Source organism: Gouania willdenowi, chromosome 5 (assembly GCF_900634775.1).
Source record: "Gouania willdenowi chromosome 5, fGouWil2.1, whole genome shotgun sequence".
Taxonomy (NCBI): Eukaryota; Metazoa; Chordata; class Actinopteri; order Blenniiformes; family Gobiesocidae; genus Gouania; species Gouania willdenowi.
The window spans coordinates 38,969,129-38,993,099 of record NC_041048.1 but is presented as its reverse complement, the minus strand read 5'-3'; the positions used below and the strand labels follow the sequence as shown (position 1 = coordinate 38,993,099).

The 23,971-nt window shown below is 39.4% G+C and overlaps 1 protein-coding gene across 3 annotated transcripts in view; it reads right to left on the bottom strand.

Annotated features, from left to right (window-relative positions):
• ndrg3a (ndrg family member 3a) overlaps nucleotides 1-23,971 on the bottom strand; it is a 68,829-nt gene that overhangs the window by 7,944 nt on the left and 36,914 nt on the right. For all 3 annotated transcript variants that reach the window (XM_028446443.1, XM_028446445.1, XM_028446446.1), the window contains exons 4-10: nucleotides 11,339-11,444; nucleotides 11,133-11,253; nucleotides 7,575-7,637; nucleotides 7,438-7,498; nucleotides 5,099-5,185; nucleotides 2,589-2,645; nucleotides 546-649 (exon numbers count right to left, since the gene is read on the bottom strand). In XM_028446443.1, coding sequence (XP_028302244.1) covers nucleotides 546-649; nucleotides 2,589-2,645; nucleotides 5,099-5,185; nucleotides 7,438-7,498; nucleotides 7,575-7,637; nucleotides 11,133-11,253; nucleotides 11,339-11,444 — 599 coding nt within the window. The remainder of the gene's footprint in view (nucleotides 1-545; nucleotides 650-2,588; nucleotides 2,646-5,098; nucleotides 5,186-7,437; nucleotides 7,499-7,574; nucleotides 7,638-11,132; nucleotides 11,254-11,338; nucleotides 11,445-23,971) is intronic.

Below are 23,971 nucleotides of genomic sequence, written 5' to 3'. Positions count from 1 at the left end.
ATTTTTTTGGTCATTTTGTGTGTGTTTTGGAGTCACTTTGTGTATTTTCTGTTGTCATTTTGTGGTTTTAGCGTCATTTTGCATGTTCTCCTTGTCATTATCTCAACCAAGGACGTTATGTTTTTACTGGCTTTAATTTATTTATCTGTGAAAAGTCTAACTTAAAAGCTAATGCATTAATTTTGAAGATATTTTCAGGTAATAGCTAAAATGGGAAACGGAACAAGTGATTCGATTTTGGGGATGATCCAGATCAATATCATGAATCTAACATTTAGGTGCCAATGCAATATGGGAGATTGTATACCTTTATCTCATTTTGTATGCTTTTATTGTGGTTTTGGATTAATTTTGTGTGTTTACTATGGGAGCCGTGCATGGACCGCATGTGGCCCCCGGGCCACCAGTTGTCCGTGTCTGGTTTAGTTGGTTTGTTGTTGTTATTTAGTTTTCTTTAGACTAGTTGATGCCATGAGCTCTTATTTTGCGAGATCTAAAGAAATGTGATCTGGGAACATATGAGTTGTTTGAAAGCGACGTCGTACTATTGGTAGGAGCCACAGAAGAGGGCCAGGTTGTCCTGGTTGATGTCGTGTGTGATGTGCAGACGGTAAGTCTGGATCAGCTCCTGGTTTTCTGTCAGTTCATCCTGGAGAACAGAATAAACATGATGCATGAAAAGTTGAACACAGATGAGACGATCATTTTATAAACACTTGGTTTATTGACATTGTGGGAAAAGTTTGGCACATTGCATTGTGGGATGTGGAGACCCAGCATAGACGGATGCATAGAAGTGTTTTGTGTTTTTACTTCATTCTAGCTGTGATTTCCTGTGTTTGTTCCCCAAAAACTCAACACATTTTTGGTGTTTTCACTGAAAGTTGTGGCAAAACAATGGAGGATGTTTATTTTGGGGGTTACGATAACCACATTAGTACATAGTCATCTTAAAAGATGTAAATCATTGTTTTAATCAAAAATAAAATGGGTTAAAAGTGACCAAAAATGGTAGAAAAGGTGGTCAAATGGGATTTTAAAAACCACAGAAATTGGTTAAAAATTGCAAATTAGAGGGGCCAAAAATAGACAGAAAAAGTGGTAAAAATGGTTCAAGTGTCAATATAGTAATATAACAATATAACCCATTACAATTAGTCAGAACAATTAGTTCAAACTGGCAAATAATGGGCATAAAAAATTGTAAATGTGGTTAAATTGGCAAAAATAAGCATGAAATATGGTGAAAAGAGGTTAAAAGTGACAATAATGTGTGACATTAGGTGGAAAAAGTGGTGGAAATAGTTTATAAGTGCCGAAAATTTGTAAAAAGAAGCAATGAAATTTGATGGATGGAGAAGTGTCAGAAATGGGAGTAATGTAGCAAAAATGCATTAAAAGGAGCAAATATATGGCAAGAAAACATGGTGAAAATAAGTTAGAATATGACAAGTTTGGTGTAGTTGCAGAAAAAGGGTAAAAATAAGCAAAAATTGGCTCAAATAGTTAATAAAAAATATTCTTAGTTTCTTAAAGGCATCTGGCGACCCAGTCCTAGTGTCTCCCAACCCCAAGGTTTAGAATCCATGGTCTACAGGACTCCACATCCCACAATGCAATGTAAAAACTTTTCCTACAATGTCCATAAGAGAGTTTAAAGTGGTGAGCAGAACAAACTTTTCCACCTTTTGTATTTGAGCAAATATATCTTCATCTGATAAATAATGACTGTCTCCAGCAGCTTTAAAGGGCCCATGTTAAGCTAAACCAACTTTTCTGCGCTTTAAACATGATAAAGTTCTATTAGGGTTTCATACACATGTCCAAAGTGTTTTTTTCATTGATTCCCTCAATCGTTAGGTAGAGGGTGATTTGCTCCTTTCTTACTGCAGGGCGAGCCCCTCCAGGAAGCTCTATGCCGTGATTGACATGTAAACAGACACACCCACGAAGGTGCGCATTTCAGCGTACAGTGCTATGTATGTATTTTCTACAGTCTATGTATGTACAGGTGAACGCCCCGCCCCCACGCTCTGTCTCGTGTTTATAAAGTAGCATGAGCTCAGCTACGGAGTGGGTGGGAGGAGGGCGGGCCGTCCTCTGGCCCTAGGTCACGGTGTGGGGAGGAGGAAGTCAGTGTCCCGTCTACAGACACGCCCACTTATGAATATGTATAAGTAGGCTGCAAATCAGCCTGTTTGTGTAGAGTTGCTCAGAAAGTGACTTTTCAGAGGCTAAAACTTTGGAAACAGGCGAGTTTGGGAAAATAAACCTTGAATACTATGTTTGTGGCGTTCTTAGAACAAATGGAGAAAAATAGCATGACATGGCACCTTTAAAGTTATTAGTGGGTACAGTGTGAACAGTTCAGCTGAAAGCAGTTTGTACAAATAGTTTGACTTTAGTGTTACACTCATTAATCGGAGGCTGGTTTTATGGTGCCAGTGCAGCCGCAGGAGGACAGAAATAATAATAATGATGTCTGGAACAGGAGTGAAAATGAGGGGGTGGGGCCTCCGGGGAAATCAACAGAAGCCTCCTGGGCAAACGCTCGTTTCACAGTGACACAGACACAGAGTAACACTCACGGTGCTGAAGTGGTGACCCATGATGATGTCCACCAAGTTACTGGTCCATCCTGTCAGCTGCGAGAAAAAATAAAAGCAGGTCAAACACCAAAGTTAAGCTCAACTTCATTAACTGTCACAGAATTATTTCCGTTGTGTTTATCCTCTTTTGGTAAACAAAAGAGGTTCACATTGACATATTTAACTCTTCCTGATTATTTAGAGCAACGACGAGCAGCAAAAGTTGTCATTTTGACTGAAAAAGCTGCTAAATGATCTAAAAATCAGGCTGAATGTTTCACTCCAAAATAAAACAATGGGATGTTTACAGGCAGTGGGGCTGTGTGACATCATCAATCACATGATATCAAGATGGCGGAACACAGGCTCTAAAACTGTAAAGTAGTTCCATTTTTAAAGGGAAAATAAATGAATATGGTGCATAATGATGTGTTTTGCTAGGCTTAGATCTTCTAATAAGTATATTTCAAAGGTTTCAGGTCTAAACTTGTAAAAAAAAAAAAAAAGTGGAGGATTCCTTTAACTTTATGAAAAGAGAAGTAGAGGGTTTTGTTCTTCTTTTCATTTACAAATCCATGTTTTAAACCTGTGCTCAGACCCACTGACACAGGATGGATCAGCTGTAGAATCACATTCATTCCCAGCACATGGATTAACGCTGGGCGCCCCACGTTTCCCACGCTACAGTCTCTCATTAGTACATGTAAGAAAAACTTAAAACAACAGACATTAAAAAAGAAAAAAGAAAATGTACCACAAACTAATGTTATTGGCATCTCTGCCCACACACTAACTTCATAAATACTGACTTCCGTGTTGTGGTTTGGGACATTTTAGCATCAAACCAAAACTAGGATTTAAACAGAAATGACAAAAAAAATCATAAAGCTCATTGCCCATAAAGTGGAGAAACTTGAAACGTTGTGTTAAGTCTAAACTCAGGCGAGCATGTGAGCGGGGTGGTTCCAATGTTAATAGGACAAAGGTCGCATCACGCTCCCACGGCTGCATGACCGTGTGTGAGACGGACATGGTGGAGAACGTTCCCAACATTCCTGTGGAGCGTGTACCACCGCGTACACCCGCCGATATGAAGCAGGAACAATGAGCTTCAGGGTCTCAGTCTGATAAACATGCTCAGAAATATCACACGCCTGGTTTTAATGATCCAAATATATTCACATTATCAGAAAAGCAAAAGGCCCAGCATCCAACAAGGGACTGGTGAAATATTTTAAATTGACCGTCTTGAAAATGGACCCAGGATCCATTTTTCGCAGTGTATTACGGAACCCGTCTATAGATAATGACCCCCCCTCCTGGTCCATATTCTACAGTAGAATTTGGACCAACTCGTTTTATATTAGGGGTTCATACCCCATGTCTTATGGAATATGGACCCCCGACAAACATTTGGATAAAATAAATGTTCTTGACTAGGAATTAATGAATAATATCCTCATTTGTCTATAATGCATTTGAAATTAAATGTTTTTTAGCAGAAAATTGATCATTCCAAATCACATATTTCTATTATAAACAATCAAATGTGGAGACGTACCTTTGATTGGAGTTTTCAGTGTAATTTGGAAATGATCACAGTCATGAAATGTGTCAGACAACAATTAATTTTCACCGCACAAACCACATTCCATACATTAGTATTAAATATGGTACTGAGTTCGTTGTGTATGTACTTTTTATACACATGTACTGTAGTTCTTACCTTTTTTTTGTATTGACACAGAAACTATTATCACAAAACAGCACTCGATAATTTCACAATATACTAGGATCAATATGTTCATACATAACAAACAATGTCATATGTGTGTCATATTCCTGGCCTCTTTTTGAAGAACATGCACAAGAACTTTTAACCAGTTATTATTTAAGAGTTTATATATGCTAACATTTTTGTTCACGACCTGTTGAATTTTGTTTTCATTGTTCACATTTAGTTACAGTATGTTGTTAAAATCAATGCAAATAATGGGGGTAGGGAAGTCCATATTCTACAGAGGGGGTCCATATTACACTGGGTAAAATGGAGGGGTTCATATTCCATGCCTAAAAATGGGGGTGGGGGTCATTTTCTACAGACAAGGTCCATATTCTATAGGGGTCTATTTACAATCTTACAACGGAAACACTAATCGAACCTAAAAAATCTGGTTAGTGATGACAACATTTCATACGTAATTCATTTCTTACTTACATTTCACTTTTACATGGACGTCCCAGTCAGAACCCTCTCAATATTTAGTTTTATATGTTTATAGATCTGTATCAGACAGTTGGCAGTTTCCATTCCACCCCCCATTGCTACAAATTTTTAACAAAATAAATGGATTTTAAAAAGTGAGCTAAATTGAAAAAGATTTAAAAAAAACTTGTCACTATTCTTCTTCACAACTCGTGAAAAATAACATTAAATGTGCAATTAGATATTTTAGGACCGTAATAATAATAAAGTTTGCTTGGCACAGACTTTATTATGTTGTCCAAACCTTTGAAGCAGCCCAGTCGATCCAGCCTTCTGCACACGGGTCAATGTTGATCAGCACCAGGCCCTCCACCAGGGTGGGGTTGTTCAGCTGGGGGCGGAGAGGAAACACTCTTTTAGATACGCTGCAAATTCCTCAAATAAAGTTCTTTAAAAAAGCATATCTCTTCTTTTAGGCTAAAGCAGTGTTTCCCAACCAGTGTGAAGATTCTCCAAAAAATATCAGTTTTGTGTTGAAATAAATATGTCCCAGGTTTCATACTAAGTCAATTAAAGCTAGATTTTTATCAATTTTGAAAACATATACTTCTTATGACTTTTTTTTTTGGTTTTTTTGTGGTGTACCTTATGATTTTTCTAATGGAAAATATGCGCCGTGGCTGAAGAAGTTTTGGAAACACTGAGCTAAAGCATGCAGGGGGGATTCCTACTGGATTAAAAATGCAAAAAAGAGCCATCAGACTGATACATAATGCAGAATACAGAGAACACACAAATGGATTATTCTTAAAAAACACCAGATTTAAAACTCCCAGACCTCATACAAATCAGAACTGTCCAAATGATTTATAAAGCAAGTAAAGCTTCACTTCCAGAAACATTTAGAGAGAGAAAGGGAATATAATTTAAGAGAAAAACTACATTTCTAAGATACAATGAGTATAATAACAGTAGCAGGGGTTTATGTTTATGCTTAGGATCCCCATTAGCCACAGTTCCTGGGGTCCGTAGAAAAATACAAAATACACAATTACAGAAAATACAACTACAAAAAGATAAACAAAGTTCTGGACTTTAAAGTTATCAACATTATTATCATGTAATGTACGAGTAATATAAAAATATGGCCTGGTGTATCTAACAGTCAAAATACCACAATCTCATTAATAAAATAAGCATCAAATTCACTTAGGCATTATAAAAACGTAACTAAATCACAATAAAAACATAATTAAATCACAAAGGTACAGACTTTACTCTGGAACAGCTTTATATTAATGTCTAACCTACTACGTTTTTATGAAGCGATTTATTCAACAGAATACACTTTTTCAGAATAATTTTGAATCTAAAATGATTTTCCATCAAAACTATTCGTTTGGGAAATAGATTCCATTCATACATTCCCCTGTAAGCAAATTTTATTTTCATGTGATTTGTCGCTAGTTTAGATATGATACATTTATTTGCAGAAGCGTGTCGGGTTACATAATTATGTATGTTCAAGCTGAACATTAAATTATGGAAGTGGAAAACAAAGCAGCAACATAAGCCAGTTTAAAAAGCTTTTTAAATCATATATCGTTAGTAAGTACAAGAAAAAAGAGCAACTATTTTACCTAGGACAGCAATAAAAAATATGTATGTATTATTACTTAATCAATTACAATTATATATTGTAAGTATATAATGAATTTATATTCTGTAGTATTTAAAATTCAATTGATCAAATGTGTATATTATAAAGTAAAATGTTAATATTATGGACTTTTCATGGACATGCATGTGTAAGGATATATATATATATATATATATTTATATATACTGTATATATGTGTGTGTGTGTGTATATGTACCAGTATATGTTTGATTTTTGCAATAGTATCTGAGAACCTTGTTTTGTTTTTGTGATTTGTTTTGTGAAGACTGCCAAAATTACATGAAGAGAGGATGACTTGGGGAATATTTGATTATTTCCCCCTAAAACTTTGACAGAAAGCTTTGTTTGTAGTCTTCCTCAACTATGTGTCAACAATGTCATCATGGATAAAAACATATGTAAAAACAAATTCATTTCACAACCAATTTCTCTTCCTCATCTGTTCTAAACACACACCACAACATTCACTATTCATGCTCTCCACACTTCCTTCTTCCTCTTCTTCTTTTTCCATTATTCATCTTCCAGCGTTCCCTCGTGGGTCTCTGTCACTTCTAGATGTTTCTGGGAGATGGAGTTTATTTGTGCTCGGCTGCACCCAGTGATTCATCGTCTGAGCTGCACCAGTGTTTGTTTGGACTGTTGTTTAACATGTTTGTTATATTATGTTACAAGCAGCCATATTTGTGCACAAAGCGACAAAATGCAGGAGCGCGAATATTTTTAAACAAAATGTTTTATTTTTTTTAAATAAATGTATTAATTTATGAGAGAAAGTGAAAGTTTTGAATACTGTATTGATATTTGAGATAATTTTTAATCAGTAATTGTTTTTTTTATTAATTACTAGACATTTTAGGCAACCCCATTTGAATTCCAGGCGACCCCGTATGGGGTCGTGACCCCAAGGTTGAAAATCCCTGCTTAAATGCATGGACAGAAGCTCATGAACGTGAACTCACTGCAAAGTGGCTGAGGACGTATGCTCCTGCTCCGACACCGATGCCAATCACACTGTTCACCCTTTAAAAGAAAACAGCACAAGTTAAAAAAAAACAGCTCGACACGTACAGTCATCAATTAAATAAAAAGCTCTTACTTTAGCTGAGTCATTACAGACGGCAGCATTTCTGCCAACTCATCCATGGTCGGGTAGCGGTAACTGCAGAACAGACGACACGTGAATCCAGGGGTGTATAAAGCACTGATATATTCTACTCAAGTAGAAGTACTGTTACTTGACTGAAACTCAAGTACAAGTAAAAAGTAGCTGAATTAAATAGTACTCAAAGTAAATGTTACTGGTTACTTTCATCCCCCATGTTCATTTTTGGTAATAAATCTTGCCAGGGTTCCCTTACATACAGTAAACATCTCATGTATAAACTTAAAAAATCAACCACAATTGGAACTTAATTTTTTTTTTCACTAAGGCATCTGTATAAAATAAAAGATTTGTCATGATGTACAATTCTGTTTTAAATTGAACAACACAAATGAATTCAATTAACAATAAAAATTCAATTCTCAGGCTCTAAGTATAGATACATTTATGAAAATAACCTCCATTCAATGATCAGCTATGATGTGATGTATTTGGTTGTTGTCTCTCTTCATTTTTTGGACTTTCACAATGTCCGTTGATCATTTAAAAACACAAAATAATAATAATAATAATAATCAGTAACGCACATGTCAAACTTCAGGACCCCCAGGATATGTGTCGCTCTCAGACCACAACTCCACAGGGTCAACCTGCACGCTAACAGGTGAAACTGACAGGAGCGCAACCCGCCCTGATGGTTGATGTACCCTACCGTGGTCGTATTGCCCGTCCTCACCAGGACATGGTGGCCTATGAGGAATGGAAGGAAATACCTCAGCGCAAGGAACCCTGCTGATAGTTCCAAGTAATTGATGTGGGAGCTCTGCGTTCCAACGCCCTCTCACCGATCGCCCCTTGTGCACCGCGCCCCAGCCCGTCAGGTTGGCATCCGTGGTGACAACCACCCTGGATGTGACAATGCCCATCATATCCCGCATGTCAGGAAAGACAGGACACACCAGTGGCGCACAGACCTGGCACACCAACACCCTCTGTGCACCATGACGCACCGGGTCCAGACCACAGCAGACTTTCCCGCATGTGGAGGCGGCTTACCAGAATGGCTGACGCCATGAGCCCGGGCAGCTGAAGACATGACTTGAATTGGACGAACCTTCCCGGCTGGAAAAGCTCAAGGCATGCTGCTAAGGTATCCACTGTGCCACCTGAAGGTGCGCCATGAACGGCATTGAACATAGGAATAGACCCAAAAAGATCTCCTGTACCGGTATTAACATGCTCTTTTCCAAGTTTATCACGAACCTCAGATCCTATAGGTGACTTGGCAGGATACGCATGTGCATCCTGGCCTCTATCTACGACTGTGCCAAAAGCAACCAGTCGTCGAGATTTGTGGCCAAACGGATGGCCTGCCATCTCAACGGGGCTATTGCTGCTTCCGTGCACCATAAGAACATCCTTGGGCTCAGGACAGGCCAAAGGGGAGGACCCGGTACTTGTAACATATCCCCTTGAAAGCGAACCGTATGTACTTTCTGTGGGGCGGATAAATCGGGATGTGGAAATACGCACCCATCAGGTCGACAGACGTGATCCAATCGCCCTGACATACCATGTGCAACAGGGAGTCATGCGTAAGCATCATGAACCTGTATCTCTCGAGATACCTGGTGGGTTCCAGACCCCTCAGAACAGGTGGAGCTGGAGAACAGGGAACATCCAGCCGCATCACCGAAGAGAGAGAGGAGGGCCGTGTAAATAAATGGAAATGGTAAATGGACTTGATTTATATCACCACACTGAAGCAGTCTCAAAGCGCTTTACATATCAGCTCATTCACCCAATCACTCTCACATTCACACACCAGTTGGACAGGACTGCCATCTAAGGCGCTAGTCAACCACTGGGAGCAACTTAGGGTTCAGTGTCTTGCCCAAGGACACTTCGACACATAGTCAGGTACTGGGATCGAACCCCTAACCTCTCGATCAGAAGACGACCCACTACCACCTGAGCCACGGTCGCCCGTGTCAGGGCGCCCGCTTCTTCTACCTGACCTGGTTGGGGCCCGGAAGGTGTCTTTGGCTCAATGCTAGTGGACAAGGGCTTCCCCTGCCCACTAGCATTGAGCCAAAGACCCCTTCCGGGACGACGGCATGTCCAGGATGTCCCCTTTCTTTGCCTCGGAAAGGCTCGCCAGGTCAGGCCAACGGGTTTGCTCCTGGAGGATCATGGCCCTCATCGCTCTCCCCATGGCCTGGACAGCACAGTGCTGGACCCGGAGGCGGTGCGCCTGTAGACCTCCAACATGTCTGTTCCTTCCACTCCCTCCGTGGAGGCGGCAGAGGTGGGGGGGCTTTTCAGCCCGTGCCGGGGTCACAAAGATGTCATCGTCCTCCTCGTCCTCTGAAACAAGGAAGTCCGAGGTCACATCATCGTCGTACCCACAGTCCAAATCAAGAATGTCCGCTCTGGGCGGAGAGACAAAGGCGATGTCAGAATGGAAACCTGAGCTGGCTGCCAGTCGCTAAGCTAGTGGAGGCCGACAACCAGCACCTGGCGACCGCGTGGTAGCCATTGGGTGGCATCGAGTGTGCCGACGGAGAGACAAGCCTGAACGGTCGGTTCCTCGTCGACAGCCATGGGGGGGCGTCGAAACAGCAAATTTTCCGAGCGTGGGGGTACGGAAAAAGCACTGGTTGACCTAATGGTCACAAAAAAAAGCAGCAGCGTTCGTCGACTGAATCCGAGGTAGGGTCCACCTGTGGATAGTTGAGCTGCCACTGCAAGAAGCTTCCTGATGAGAAGAGGTTTTTGAATGCCAATGTACAGTATTTTCCATCAATCCTAATTATAGGCGGCAGGACTACCTGTGGCGGATTAATACATTTCACCAGCCAATCAGGTTGGCTTTATGAGAAAGGGCGTATATCCCATAGTGAGACATCAAAAAGAATGTTATGAAATAGAATTTAACCTTCTTATTAGCATCTCTTTTGATAACAGGTCTGTTTTGACCCATGTCTTAAATCAGCTGTAAAATACAAAAAAAAATATTATCTAAATTGTTTTTCATCTATTGGTTACCTTGCTAGGGTTCTTTATCCATTAAAATATTTTATACATTTGGTGTGTACATCTGAGCATTTTTTGTGTCAGTATACCCCTAAATTAAATTGTTTTTAAAATGGTGGTGGGAAAATTTGATATGAAAGATAATTTTGGAATTATTAACCACATATGCGTAAGCCATAGAAGTAAAACATGATTTCCCAGTTTTTGGTTTAATTGAATTGTAATTGACAGTTTTTAATCTCTGAATTTCCATGTCAATTACAAAGTAAATTATTTGAACTCAAGTACAATTCAATTATGATTAAATTGGCAAAACAGTAACGTGAGTACTTTTAATCCATTACTTTCAGACCATCATCAGTCATCAGACCATAAATTTGAATGCTTTAGAAAAATCAACGTTAAAGTGGAAAGTGACGGTGGCTCCATTAGTAAATGAGCTCCAGAATACATTAGGTCCAATCTCAGTGGATGGATTTCAGCTGCTATTAAAAACAACAACAGTCTGACACTGACCCACTGGGGAAAGGCGGCGCCCCCTCTTGCTGTCCGGGCGCGTCCACGTGCACGACTGCAAAGTGCTGCGTGATCTCCAGCATGTCCTCGTAGTTGAACAGGGTGTTAAAACACGACTTGTCTGAAAGGCATCATGAGCAGAGCATGAGTCTGTGGTGGATATGCTGCATATTGATGAGCGGATTCTTCTGGTTTTGCTGACTCACGGTTGAGGCCAATGTCGTGATAGGTGAGGATGATGGGTCGGTTGCCCTTGGGGACGCCTCTCATGGTCACATGGAGCACACCGTGAGCCGTCTCAATGTCGTGCTCCTGCAGCCACAGAGAAACACACGCTGTTAGACATGTAGCAAAAAAATGATCATATCAGAGCAGCAGAGGCCAGTTCAAGGTCCTCAGCACAGTGAAAAGAATGGCTTGGATTCATTGCAAAGTTTCTATTTTATTGCAATACTTTTAATCTCAGAAGCAGATTTTGACAAAAGCGCTGGAGCATAAAGAGCAGCCACATTTTTAGATACGCTGGGGTAGACAGAGACAATCACCAGAAGGTGATGATGAACGGTGTCTGATTTAATCAGAATATGTCTGAGAATTTGAAGCATACCCACAATCTTCGTTTTTACAGCGTTTATTCCTGTGTCATGCTTTGATTAATATACTCAAGACGGTGCAAAATAGCTAAAAGGGAGAAATACACACAGTCAGATTTGATGTGATCAAAGAGAGAAATCACATGATCACATTAGTACTGATTAGATTTTGACCCATGTGTCCAATCTGAGATTTTAGATGCAGAACCCCAGAAGACTAAATCTGAAACAAATTAAAAATACTTTATTGATCCCAGGTGGAAATTACTTATGTCACTGAGCCTCGAGATATATTATAAATAAAAAGAATAAACACTAAAGAAAGAAAGACAATGTACATAATCAGGTAAAAGACTGTTAATGATTGAATACAAGTGCACACATTACAGTAGACAAAAATAAAATAAGATAAAAAACTGTTGTGTAAGTGACAAGTTCAAGCATATCAGATCATTTTTGGAAGAATGAGGAATAGATTCTTTGAAAATAATCTTTAGGTCATTGAAGTGCTTTGGGTTTTATGTTTTAATATTGTCTTTAAGTGTTTAATAACTAAATGATAATGATCATTTGCTTTAAATTTAGCCACACATACTTTTACAAACATTTTTACCTGAAATCAGCAACTACAGTTTTAAAAAGTAACATGCAGGGGCCGATACTTTAATTTGAAATTAGGGGACACCAAGCACGTGACACATCGATACAGCCAAATTTACCTTTCAATTAAATATTTAAAGAGTTATTGGAACAAGTTTGGATGAACTACGGCCGGGCCCGCGGAACGTCTCCGTGCCGATTAGCACGTACCACGTTCCCAAGAATTCAGTCAAATGACGACTCGGTTCCATCGAGTAAAAAAATGATGGGCCACTTTCATATATTGGTATCTCTCAATGATTCGGTACCACCAACGGTCGCAACATTTGACTCACAAATAAATGAGAAAACAACTAATAGAAATTGCCTAAAAAGGCCCCTAATGGAATTGTGCGAGGCATATTCGTAATTTACTTTGAATTACCTTTGAAATGATATATCACACGACTATGTTCCCATAAATTTGGAAATTACCGGAAATGGGGGGTGGGCCCCTAGGCCCCATTTCAAAAATGGCTCCGAGGGCCACTGCATTCTGATCTAATGAGAACTAACGAGTAGTCATTTGAAAAATGGGGCGCCCTGGCATTCCCGTGACATGTACAGGGTAATGAGTCCCATTTATATATTGTTATGTGCCGATGATTCAGTACCACCAACCGGCGTAATATTTGATTTGCAAATAAATGAGAAATCAACTTTTGTTTTTTTTTTTCTTTTGGGGCCCCTTGGGGGGCTCCAAATAAAAAATTGGGCACAGAGCGCCGATGCGTACACATCCATAGATTAGCTACCAAATTTCAGCCAGATCTGTTCACGAATAACAGAGGAGTAGTGATTTTACCTAATCCCAAAAGGGATGGGCGATACTGCCAAAAAAAATTATCCTGATAATTTCTGGTATTCATCACGATAACAATAAATTAAAAAAAAATAATAATACAAAAAAATCACAACTTAGTGTTAACAGGTTCCTTACACACACAAATAAATGTAAATACATCAACACTAGACACATTTAAAAAGGCTACAAAAGCTGCTGACTCAGAGTTCATGAGCTGATCTTTTATGAAATATATTAGTGCATGTGGGTCATTCTATTAGTGGTAGTGTATGTAATTAATTTATTTCCTCACTTGAAATAAAATTATTTAAAATATAAAAAAAGCACACGAAAAGCACAAATAACTCCAAAAGCGTTTTTACTGCTGATGAATCTTGTTTATTTCATATTTGACAATGAGTTAGATAAAGTTATGGTTAATAAATATCTCTGATTTCCTATAATTAAACCAGATCAAGCTGATGATTTAATAATTCAGTGTATTAGTGTAATAATCTCAATAGTTACATTAGTCTAATGGGACCAGCTTTGTCTGTGAACATGTGAAATATAATTAAAAAATATTGTGTTTCACAAGTTGGGACGAATGAATAGTGACATTATTATTTATGCTATATTTATTTATTTCACACTACGTGTGACATGTTTAGTTTTTATCCTTCCAAACAAGTGTTAAATCTGAACATAAACAAATCGATGGCTCTCTGTGGCTTTGTGACAGTAAGACGTGTTCTTTTTACTTCGTCTATTCCTTAGCATTAGCTTTTAGCCCAGTCTGTGTGTCGGTAGGATGGGTTAGCATAGTTAGCTTTAGTTGAGTTTCCAGTTCATAATCGATGCTGCGGGTTCATCGCTGATGGAGGAACTTGAATCGGTTCCCTTTGTTGGATGGTTATCTGGTTTTAACCAAGTAGCGGTCCATGATGTATCGCAGCACGGTAGCTTCAGGTAGCTGAGACGAGCACCTCACACACAGAAAGACTGTGTTTATATCGTGGGATGACAAATTCTTACCAGTGAGAATGTTTTTGACTATAAATCAGAAAACTAAAAAATATTGCACATTCCAAGTACACAACAACAAGAACAAGAACAAAGTGAGTGGCGTTTTGAGTCCGGTAGCCTGGCCTAAAAATGTGACTTTTTTGTGATTATATTTCATTGCATAACGATGGACAAACAGAAACAATTACAGCAATAATAGCAAAGACATTATTCAAACAATAATAATAATAAAAAAAACAATCATAAGTGCCTTATCTCAATATTTTATCGACAGAGCAATACAGTAACTATTTGGAATGGTCTGCCTTAATATCTACATCGTATTAAAGGTAAATAGGAAATTAAAAAGAAACTTCAATGTAATTTTAGAACAGCTGTATGTTGAGTAGCTTTGTTTTGTTTTCAGAAAATGATTTCCATTTTTTTTTTTTTTTAATCATGAGGATTATTAAATGTTATTTTTAATATTTCTTATATCTTACATTGGGTATGTCATTAATTGTAATCTTAAACAACTGCAGTGATGACCACAGTAACAGCCAAAGTAAGAAAACACAAAACAAAAATGACAAACTATCTCAGGTAAATACATAATTAGAATGATAGATTACGACAGAAAATACATACCGGTACTTTAAATAGTATCCTTTTGGATGAATGCTTTCCATTCCATGCAGTCGTAATTTCAAGTTTCTTCTTTCCATAAAATTCATTTTTTTTTTATTTTGAGCCTAAACTTTACAGCTTTTTCATGACACTGTAAGATATTCCCAGCATGCCTTGCTTTAGCTGAGCAAAGAGACTTCTTAGGGTTCAGAGAGTTCACACCACTTCTATAGTCTCTGTTGCTTTAGAATCATATTTTTATTCTTTGTCAGAGACTCAAAAATCTCGCTTTAAGTTCTTTTTCTTCAATTTTGTTTCTTTCAATGACGCCAAATTGTGAAAGGCTACATGTCATGACCAAACACGACATGGGAAAATGATCAGACTATTTATTTTTATGGTGTTCCTTAAAATTGAATCGAAGAGATTAAGTGGAAACGGTCGATAATTGTCATTGAAACGATAAATAAAGACTTGGCCATGACTCCCAGAATGATCCTTTTACATCACTCACGGCCCCCATGCTCCAAGGTCAGCAGCGTGGCTCTGACTCTAACTGTACATGGTTTACCCACAGAGAGCAGAGAGGGTGGGTGGGGTCCATCAATAATAGACACACAATGAGCCTGAGTGGACTCCTCTGCTCTGCTCTACCGTTTACACGAGGCTAATGGAAACTTGTCACATGACTTAAAAACCCCACAATGTTTCATTCTCAAGGACAAAACTGCACAAAAATGTCTCTGCAATCTATCAAGGACCCAAAGCATGATAGGATCAACAAAAATAAAACAACAATCCTCAATGTCTTTAGCAACAATGCATTCTTTTTAATATTTGGAGTGTTTTTCTCCTTTGAGGGCTTTTCACACAGAGAAAACTGAATCTGAATCGTCAGGCGTTTAGGGCTGCAGAACGACAAGCCACAGATCAAGAAGTATAAAGAGGACTGATATTTCCTCGTACTGTTACTTGACTGAAATTGTACTCAAGTACAAGAATATCATACACAAAATACTCAATTAAAAGTAGAAAGTGCCTCAATTAAATAGTACTCAAAGTCACTAGTAACTTTCAAAAAAGTGTATCAGGCTTTAAAGGGATAGTTCGCCTATTTAAGACATGACGTTGTATGCAATCCTCACCAGCACTATAGTGCATACACATTGTTTCACTCAGTGGTCACCTCCCTGGTCCGAGTTCTGGCCGTTTGAAGTTGGTCAAGAAAGTAGTCCCGGTTAGTTTCCGGGGCCACAAAACTGAGCGTTTTTAATAGAAAAAAAGATATGTGTTTGAAAGCTTGATTCATTTACATCACAAAACCGCCCACAAAAAAAATTCATACCTCCAGAGGGTTGCCATCGGCAGAGTCAGACATGTTGTCCGCGAGTCGCGCTATCAACAGCTGATGGGATTAGGCGCACCGATGACGTTGACGGCAGCGCGGATTGATGGAAACGGAAGAGAAAATAGTGCCGATTAAAACTGGAGGTATGAATTTTTTTTGTGGGCGGTTTTGTGATGTAAATGAATCAAGCTTTCAAACACATATCTTTTTTTCTATTAAAAACGCACAGTTTTGTGGCCCCGGAAACTAACCGGGACTACTTTCTTGACCAACTTCAAACGGCCAGAACTCGGACCAGGGAGGTGACCACTGAGTGAAACAATGTGTATGCACTATAGTGCTGGTGAGGATTGCATACAACGTTATGTCTTAAATAGGCGAACTATCCCTTTAAGTATAGATACATTTATGAACTCTAAAACAGTGCCATGTGGGTAACAACATAATAGGTAGAAACCACAACATGAACCATAGAAAGTGCTGGGAGTTGATCAGAAATGGAACAACAAAGAACATATGGAGTCGGGCCATGAAACGGAAATAATATTTAAAAAAAAGGCAAATAATAATTTAGTCAGTAAAGGTTAGGTTTAGAAACGTAAAGAATCTTTATTTCTTTCAAAACGTACTAAGTATTAACCTGGCAAGAGCCAGATTGATGTGTAGCCCCTCCCTCTAACTCCAGTTCTCCACATCAATCTGGGTCTGTGTCTGGCGAATCCTTTCGGAACCAGGGAGGGACATGAACAGAATGCTTGATGCTGATTGGGCGGAGTGCCTGTCCACCATGATTTGTTTTAGCCAATCACATGGTAACAAATGATGATGTTGTCATCAGCATGCGCCGCAGACATTGCTACAACAACAAGGCTCCACTTTTCCCGTATTTACTGTCCAAAACATGCACAAAGCGCCTCTCGCTGTTGCTCTTTCAAAAAGGAAATGCTGGATTTTTCTAAAACTGATTTATAGCAGCTTCCAAACATTCATTCTCCTGCGTCGACATCTTTCTATTTTGATTCAGAGCTATGCTAATAGCTGTAGCCCAGATAGTTCTGTCCTCGCAACTGCGCATGCGCCAGTTTTGCTTCGGCGCTTCTGCCTTCATCACACACTTCAAAAGGCAAAGGCGGAAACAGCACAAGATGGATTCTGGTGTTTGTGAACACCTGGAGAATCCATATCGCAGTCAAGGTTAGTTAAGTACAAGCAAAATTACTGATTTAGAAATATACCCAAAAAAAGCAACTCAATTACAGTAAAGTAAGTACTTGTAATCTATTACTTTCACCGATGGTTGATTTACCTGCATCTACAGCAGGAATGTCACTCATTTTAGTTCAGGGGCCAAATATGAACCAGTTTGACCTCAAGTGAGCTGTAGATTCTAGGTGTTGAAAAAAATAACTAACGTTATTGTGCTCCAGTTTTCAATATCAGTTTAATTCACTTCAAAAATTCTTGATTTTGTTACCAACTTTTGTGTAATTTAGAGGAATTTTGTGGAATTGTTTGTGAGAAATTGCAAGATTTAGGGAAAAATTGGGAGTTCTCTCAACAATTTGCTTTTAAAAATGACTGCATTCATGTGATATAAAAATAGGAAAACTGTGAGCGCTGGTAAATATTGTAAAGTTTAATTAAATTTGTGTATTTTGAGGGACTGCAATATCAATAACCGAATTAGTTGGTTATTTACACATTGATTATTCATGGTTTTTCTTTTCTTTTTTTTTTACTTTCTCCTGCGGGCTCAAATGGATGCTCTAAAGCAGAGGTTCTCAAACTTTTTTGGTTCAAGTAGCCTTTTTCTCTTATTTCTGAATCCAAGTACCTACTTTGTCCAACTACAACATTTTGCTTAGAAAATTATTTAAAAACAACTATAGAGATACTGATGGAATAAATGAATGATAACACATTTTAAAGATTCTTTTTTGGAAATAAGTGGAAAGAATCAATATTTAGTGTAGTGGTTCACAACATTTTTTCAATCGTGACCCCATTTTCATATCAAGAATTTCTGGGGACCCCAAAGACATTTTTTATAGAATCAGTTTTTGTTCATGTTTGACCACGAATTTTTTATTTTTTTTACTGCATTTTAGTTAAACTAGATTATATTTCACAAAGTGAAAGTGTAGAAATACAGTAGCTTAAGATTGTGTGTTTTATTTTTATTTTTTAAAAGAACGATAATTAAAATTTTTAAAAAATGTATTCTAATTGTCTGAAATTTCAGGTGAACAAATTTAAACTTTTTTTTTAAAATCATTTTGGGTCATATCACGCCTGGGATGGGACCAAGACTGACACTTATTTGTTAATTTTCCTCTCTCTCTCTCTCTCTCTCTCTCTCCTCTCTCTCTCTCTCTCTCTCTCTCTCTCTCTCTCTCTCTCTATTCTCTCTCTCTCTCTTCTCTCTCTCTATCTCTCTCTCTCTCTCTCTCTCTCTCTCTCTCTCTCTCTCTCTCTCTCTCTCTCTCTCTCTCTCTCTCTCTCTCGAACCCCTTGTAGTGCCATCAAGTACTCCTAGAGGTACATGTACCCCCATTTGAGAAACACTATTCGAAAGCAGGACAGGAAGAGGATGGAGGGTGCAGACTAAACGAAGGGTGTGCCTCTGAACAGATGGGACATCACTGGAATCCATCACGTCCCTCCTGGCAGTGGGATGGATCATAATGGATCTAAGAGTTATGGGAGGTGGGGGGGGGGGTTGTTATCTGTCCATTTAGCCCTGGAACTGTATTGATCAGTGTACACACACACACACACATACACACACACAGTACAGGCAGAAAACAGACGGGGTGGGGCCTCGAGCCCGGACGGCCACGGGGGGGAACTGCTGCTAATGTGGGTGTTTAAGGGGGGTTGGTTTGTAGGTTATTGCAGGTGATGCTCATTTTGGGGTGAAGGAGGTTAAAAAGATGCACATCATTGGGGAAAAAGCATATCTCCCCATCCCCCCCCACAGCCCCCCACCCCACCACACGACTATGTTTTCCACGCCCAGCCAGGAAAAGCATCAATCACAAATCTCGAGAGCAATCGAACCAATCAGCCTGCAGAGTGCAGACATATGAGCTTACAGACGCATGAACCCACACCAGTAAGTGCACCCAGTGCCTCCCATGAACGCCACCCCCCCACCACAACCACCACGCCCCCACAAACAAACCCAAGGTCTCTGCAGCCACTGTGGCTTTGCTGCGGTGTTGCCTCAGCATATTTGCAATAGGAACTAAATGTCAAACAACAAACAGAGGATGCCTGATCCACAGCTGTTCCTTCATCATGTGCCTGAGGAAGACTTCCTGCAGCTAACGTAAGAATAAATGCAGCAAAGCACTAAGTTGTTAGCAAGCTAGGCTCTAGTTAATAAAAACCAAATCACAACTTTATACTATCAGTTTAAATACATGCTCACATGAGGACACAAACACCTCATGTCACTAAACAGAAAAATGCCACAAGAAATCAATAAAAGCCAGTGATAGTATTACCGTACTATCATCCCATCATCATCATCATCCTCTCACGTTGACTTTAAAAAAAATGCTCCAGTCCTGATGTGTATCAAACCAAAACCAGGTGTTTAAAAACATACACGATCAGAGCCACTCACCACGCCATTTCCAGCGTTAGCGATCTGCTCCAGGTCCAGAACAGTTGACATGTTTTTCTCAAACGGGAGAGGAGTGTGTTGTGCTATGTGCGCGCGAGAGTGTGCCGAGCAGCTTTGAAGATCTTCAGGAGGAAGAGGAGGAGGAGGAAGAGGAGGAGGAGGAGGAGGAAGAGGAGGGATATCGGGGTGAGGCGACGAGGGCAGCAGTGGAAAAGGAAGGAAGAGGAGAGTAACGGAGCAGGAGAGGCCTGAATGAAAGAAGCAGAGGAGGTGTGGGGGGGGAAGAGAAAGAGAGAGAGAGAGAGAGAGAGAGGCTAGAGGTTTTGGGGGAAAAAAGCAGGAAAAGGGATGGAGAAGGCGGAGAGCGAGACTGCAGTTTGTGCTTGGTAGTCACAGCGCGTCCCTACATCCAACCAGTGGTGCATCTAATTGGATTGTGGAGGGTCAGGTGGGTAAAGAGTAGCGGGAGGGGGAGGGTCTTTGATGAGAATAAAGAAATGGAGAAAAAGGGGGGGTTGGGGTTGCATGGAAAAGGGGTGAGTGAGTGCAGAGGATGCAGAGGGAGAGCAGGAGAGCGGTCGGATGACGTCACGCTGACATTGATGCTCGTGTTGAGTCGTTTCATGCATCAGCAAAAATGTCTGCAGCAACACATGACCTACAATGTGTGTCAATAAACGTGATCAGATCCAGGTGATCAATGAGTCCCTCCATGCAATAATACACCTGCTGCAATTGAAACGTGTATCACTATTTGACCTTTAGCACACACAGGTTTTCACGCTACACACCATCTTTTTGTTCTTGATCACATAAACCCTGACAAATATGTCACACATGAACAGAAATGCATGTCCTCTGTATTTCTGCTGAGTCATTTTATCCCTGCAGTGATTTATTTCTCCTTTCCTCTGTCATCTGCACAACTGCAGCCTGTGCAGGAAGCTCTGCCTCCATCTGAGACGGACAGCTTAAAGCAGCCAATCACAAGGGTGGATTTGTGAGAGATGCTTCCTATTGGTCGGTTACTGTAGCATCAGTTCTTTGTTTAACTTGTTTCTGTTCTAACCCACAGAGGGAGCCACTGAGACGTGTGTGTGTGTGTGTGTGTGTGTGTGTGTGCGTGTGTGTGTGTGTTTTTTAAATAAACAAGGGGAAATTCAACTAATTCAGAATGTGAGTCATTTCATAAGTCAATAATTTTAACTTATAAACATTATAATTTGGATTTTAGAATGTTTGACTCAAACCTTTGGCTACAGCAGAGGTTCTCAACGTTTTTAACCAGCGACCTCCAAAATAAAGGTTCCAGAGACCGCGGACCCCCACTGTAGCTGAAGGTGGTTGAACACAGACATGAACATTGAAGAACAGTCATGTGGAGACAGGACCATCTATAAGGGGGAATAAAGGGGAGAGATTTTTGGGGTCCATCCATAAAGTCAGTAAAATGATGGTCCATTGTTCTATGAATCTGTGATAACCACATTTATTTATTCATCTGAATAATATCCACTGTTATCCAGGAATGTTTATTATTATTATAGTCATCTTAAAGATGGAAATCCTTGTTTTCACCATAAATAAAATGGGTTAAAAGTGCCCAAAAATTAAAGAAAAGGTGGTGAAATGGGTTTTTAAAAACCAAAGACATTGGTTAAAAGTTGCAAATTAGAGTGTTCAAAAACATACAGAAAAAGTGTTAAAAAAAAGCGTTCAAAGTGTCAATATTGGAACAATTACTTTAAATTGGCAAATAATGGGCATGGCAAATGGTGAATGTGGTTTAATTGGCAAAAACAAATGTAAAATGTGGTGAAAAGAGGTTAAAAGTGACATTAATGGGTCAACACATGCAACATTTGGTGGGAAAAGTGGTGGAAAGGGTTTACATTTAAAAGTGCCAAATATGTGCAGAAAAGGCATTGAAATGGGAGTAATGTTGCAAAATGTGATGTGTCTTTATGAGCTCTTTAGGTATATATCAAATATATTTTGTAGCTCATAAGTGTAAAAAGTATCCATCATGTGCTTATAAATCAGATTCAGGCATAATGAATACTGCCCTGCTGTGTGATATGCATTGCCTTTCAGGTCAGATCAAATTTCATTTTCATATCCTGCGCATTGATTTACATGATAACTTCTTCTGTTTTTACTCTGGGCCTAAAAATCATATGATAAACACTATTAATCAACTCCTACAATAGAGACTGATGTAAAAATGTGACGCTCAGGCTCGTAGAAAATCAAAGTAGACAAAGCAACAAGCTCTAAATGCAAAATAAAAACAGGCCAATGGCGCCCTCTGCCGGCCCACTGACAGTGCTATAAAATATCAGGTGATTCATGACGTAATGACACATTATCAAAAATAGGTCGTTTACAGCAATTGATTTTAGAGAATAAAATCTTATGCACAAGAGTGGAAAGACTTGAGCTGATAAAACACTAAAAATCTTTTTAAAAATATGAGCTCAAACCACTAAAAACCACTATCAATGCACAAACTGTGAGACAACATCACTCCATTAGTTCAATTTTCAAATATCCTACAAAGTTTAATGCTGTTACAAGAGACACACGGCTGTCAGTGGACCCAACTTGGTTCTACTCTCAAACCCAGCATCACAGTAGGTGTGTGCAGTACCATGGACCACCTATAGTAGGAGCTATAAGCCCAGTGTCAGCTTGATGGGACTGAAGCAGCTTTCCGTGACATTTGTGAGAATAGTGGTTTTCAACCATTTTCATCCCACAACCCCCAATATAAAGGTAAAAAGTAAGAACTAAAAGTCTAAACTGGCAAATAATGGGCATAACAAATCGTGATTGTGGTTAAAATGGAAAAAAAATAAGCAGAAAATGTGGTGAAGAGAGGTTAAAAGTGACAATATATGTGCAACGCTAGGTGCCAAAAATGTCTTGAAAGTAAGAAAATGCAAGAAATTGCATTGAAATTTGATGGAGAAGTGGCAGGAAGGGGAGTAATGTAGCAAAAATGCATTTAAAGAAGCAAAAATATGGCGAGAAAAAGTGATGAAAATGTTTCAAAATGTGGCAAGTTTGGTGTAGTTGCAGAAAAAGGGTAAAAATAAGCAAAAAAAAAAAAAAAAAGACCTTACACTAGTTACAGAATAGTTCAGAGATGGGAAACTTTAATCACAGCGGGGGCCACAGAACATTCATTGTCTGATCCGGGGACACATCATCAACATTCATATCAGCATCTATAAAAATTCTGATTCTCAAATTTATTTTCGAACATGTGCAAGTAGCTCAATAAAGTCAACTGAAAAACAAACAAACAACAAATCAACAAGAATAGTCACATCACCAAGATTAATAAGACCCAAGATGTCCAAAAAGGAGTAAGATGAAGCATAAGCATTATTTATGGCACGTTCACACCAATTGCGTCGAAAGCGTTGAACGCTTCAAACGCATCAGGTGTACATACACATATATGGTGGACGCGCTTCAAGGAGCGTCGAGAGGTCCCGCTGCCTGTCCCGCGCTTCCTGTGCGGCAACATTTTGAAGCTTTACACAACAATGTTCCCCATCACTTCACAGTCACTGGATATTATGAACGTAATTGATGGCCAAAATATCATCCATTGTATGAACACCACCAGCAACAGAAAAGCCCCTCCCCTTGACGTGCTCTCTTCCCAACATGTTTGGACGTGCGTCCAGAGCATCTTCGATGTTCGGTAACAAGTGTCTCTGATTCAATGAGCACAAGCCTCCAACTAGGGGCGTGAGGCACGATTATGACGCCCGTACCGCGTTTGGTGTGAACGCAGCATCAAACCTACCCCTTCGCCACTACTTAATTAACAACTCCCATATACATATTTACATATAGATAGAGTAAATAAACAAGTATAAAAAAGTTATGAAAACACCCGATAGTTAAAGCCCCTCTTCCCCCCTGTACCTCATAAAAACCATGTGTTTGAACAGCTTTTTAAACTGGCTCATGCTTGGACACCTAAACTGTTCCACAACCTCACTCCACAAACAGAAACACAAAAACGCTGTTTGCGCTCGCTGGTGTTTCATGTTGAACCCCCCTCGGCCTATCACCCCATCTCTGTTAAAAAACTATGTTTTAATATATACAGGAAGTAGATTGTTTATTGCTTTGGACATGTTTTTTGCCGTTTGAAAATGAACCAGGTCAGTGAATTTAAATGTTTTTGATTTT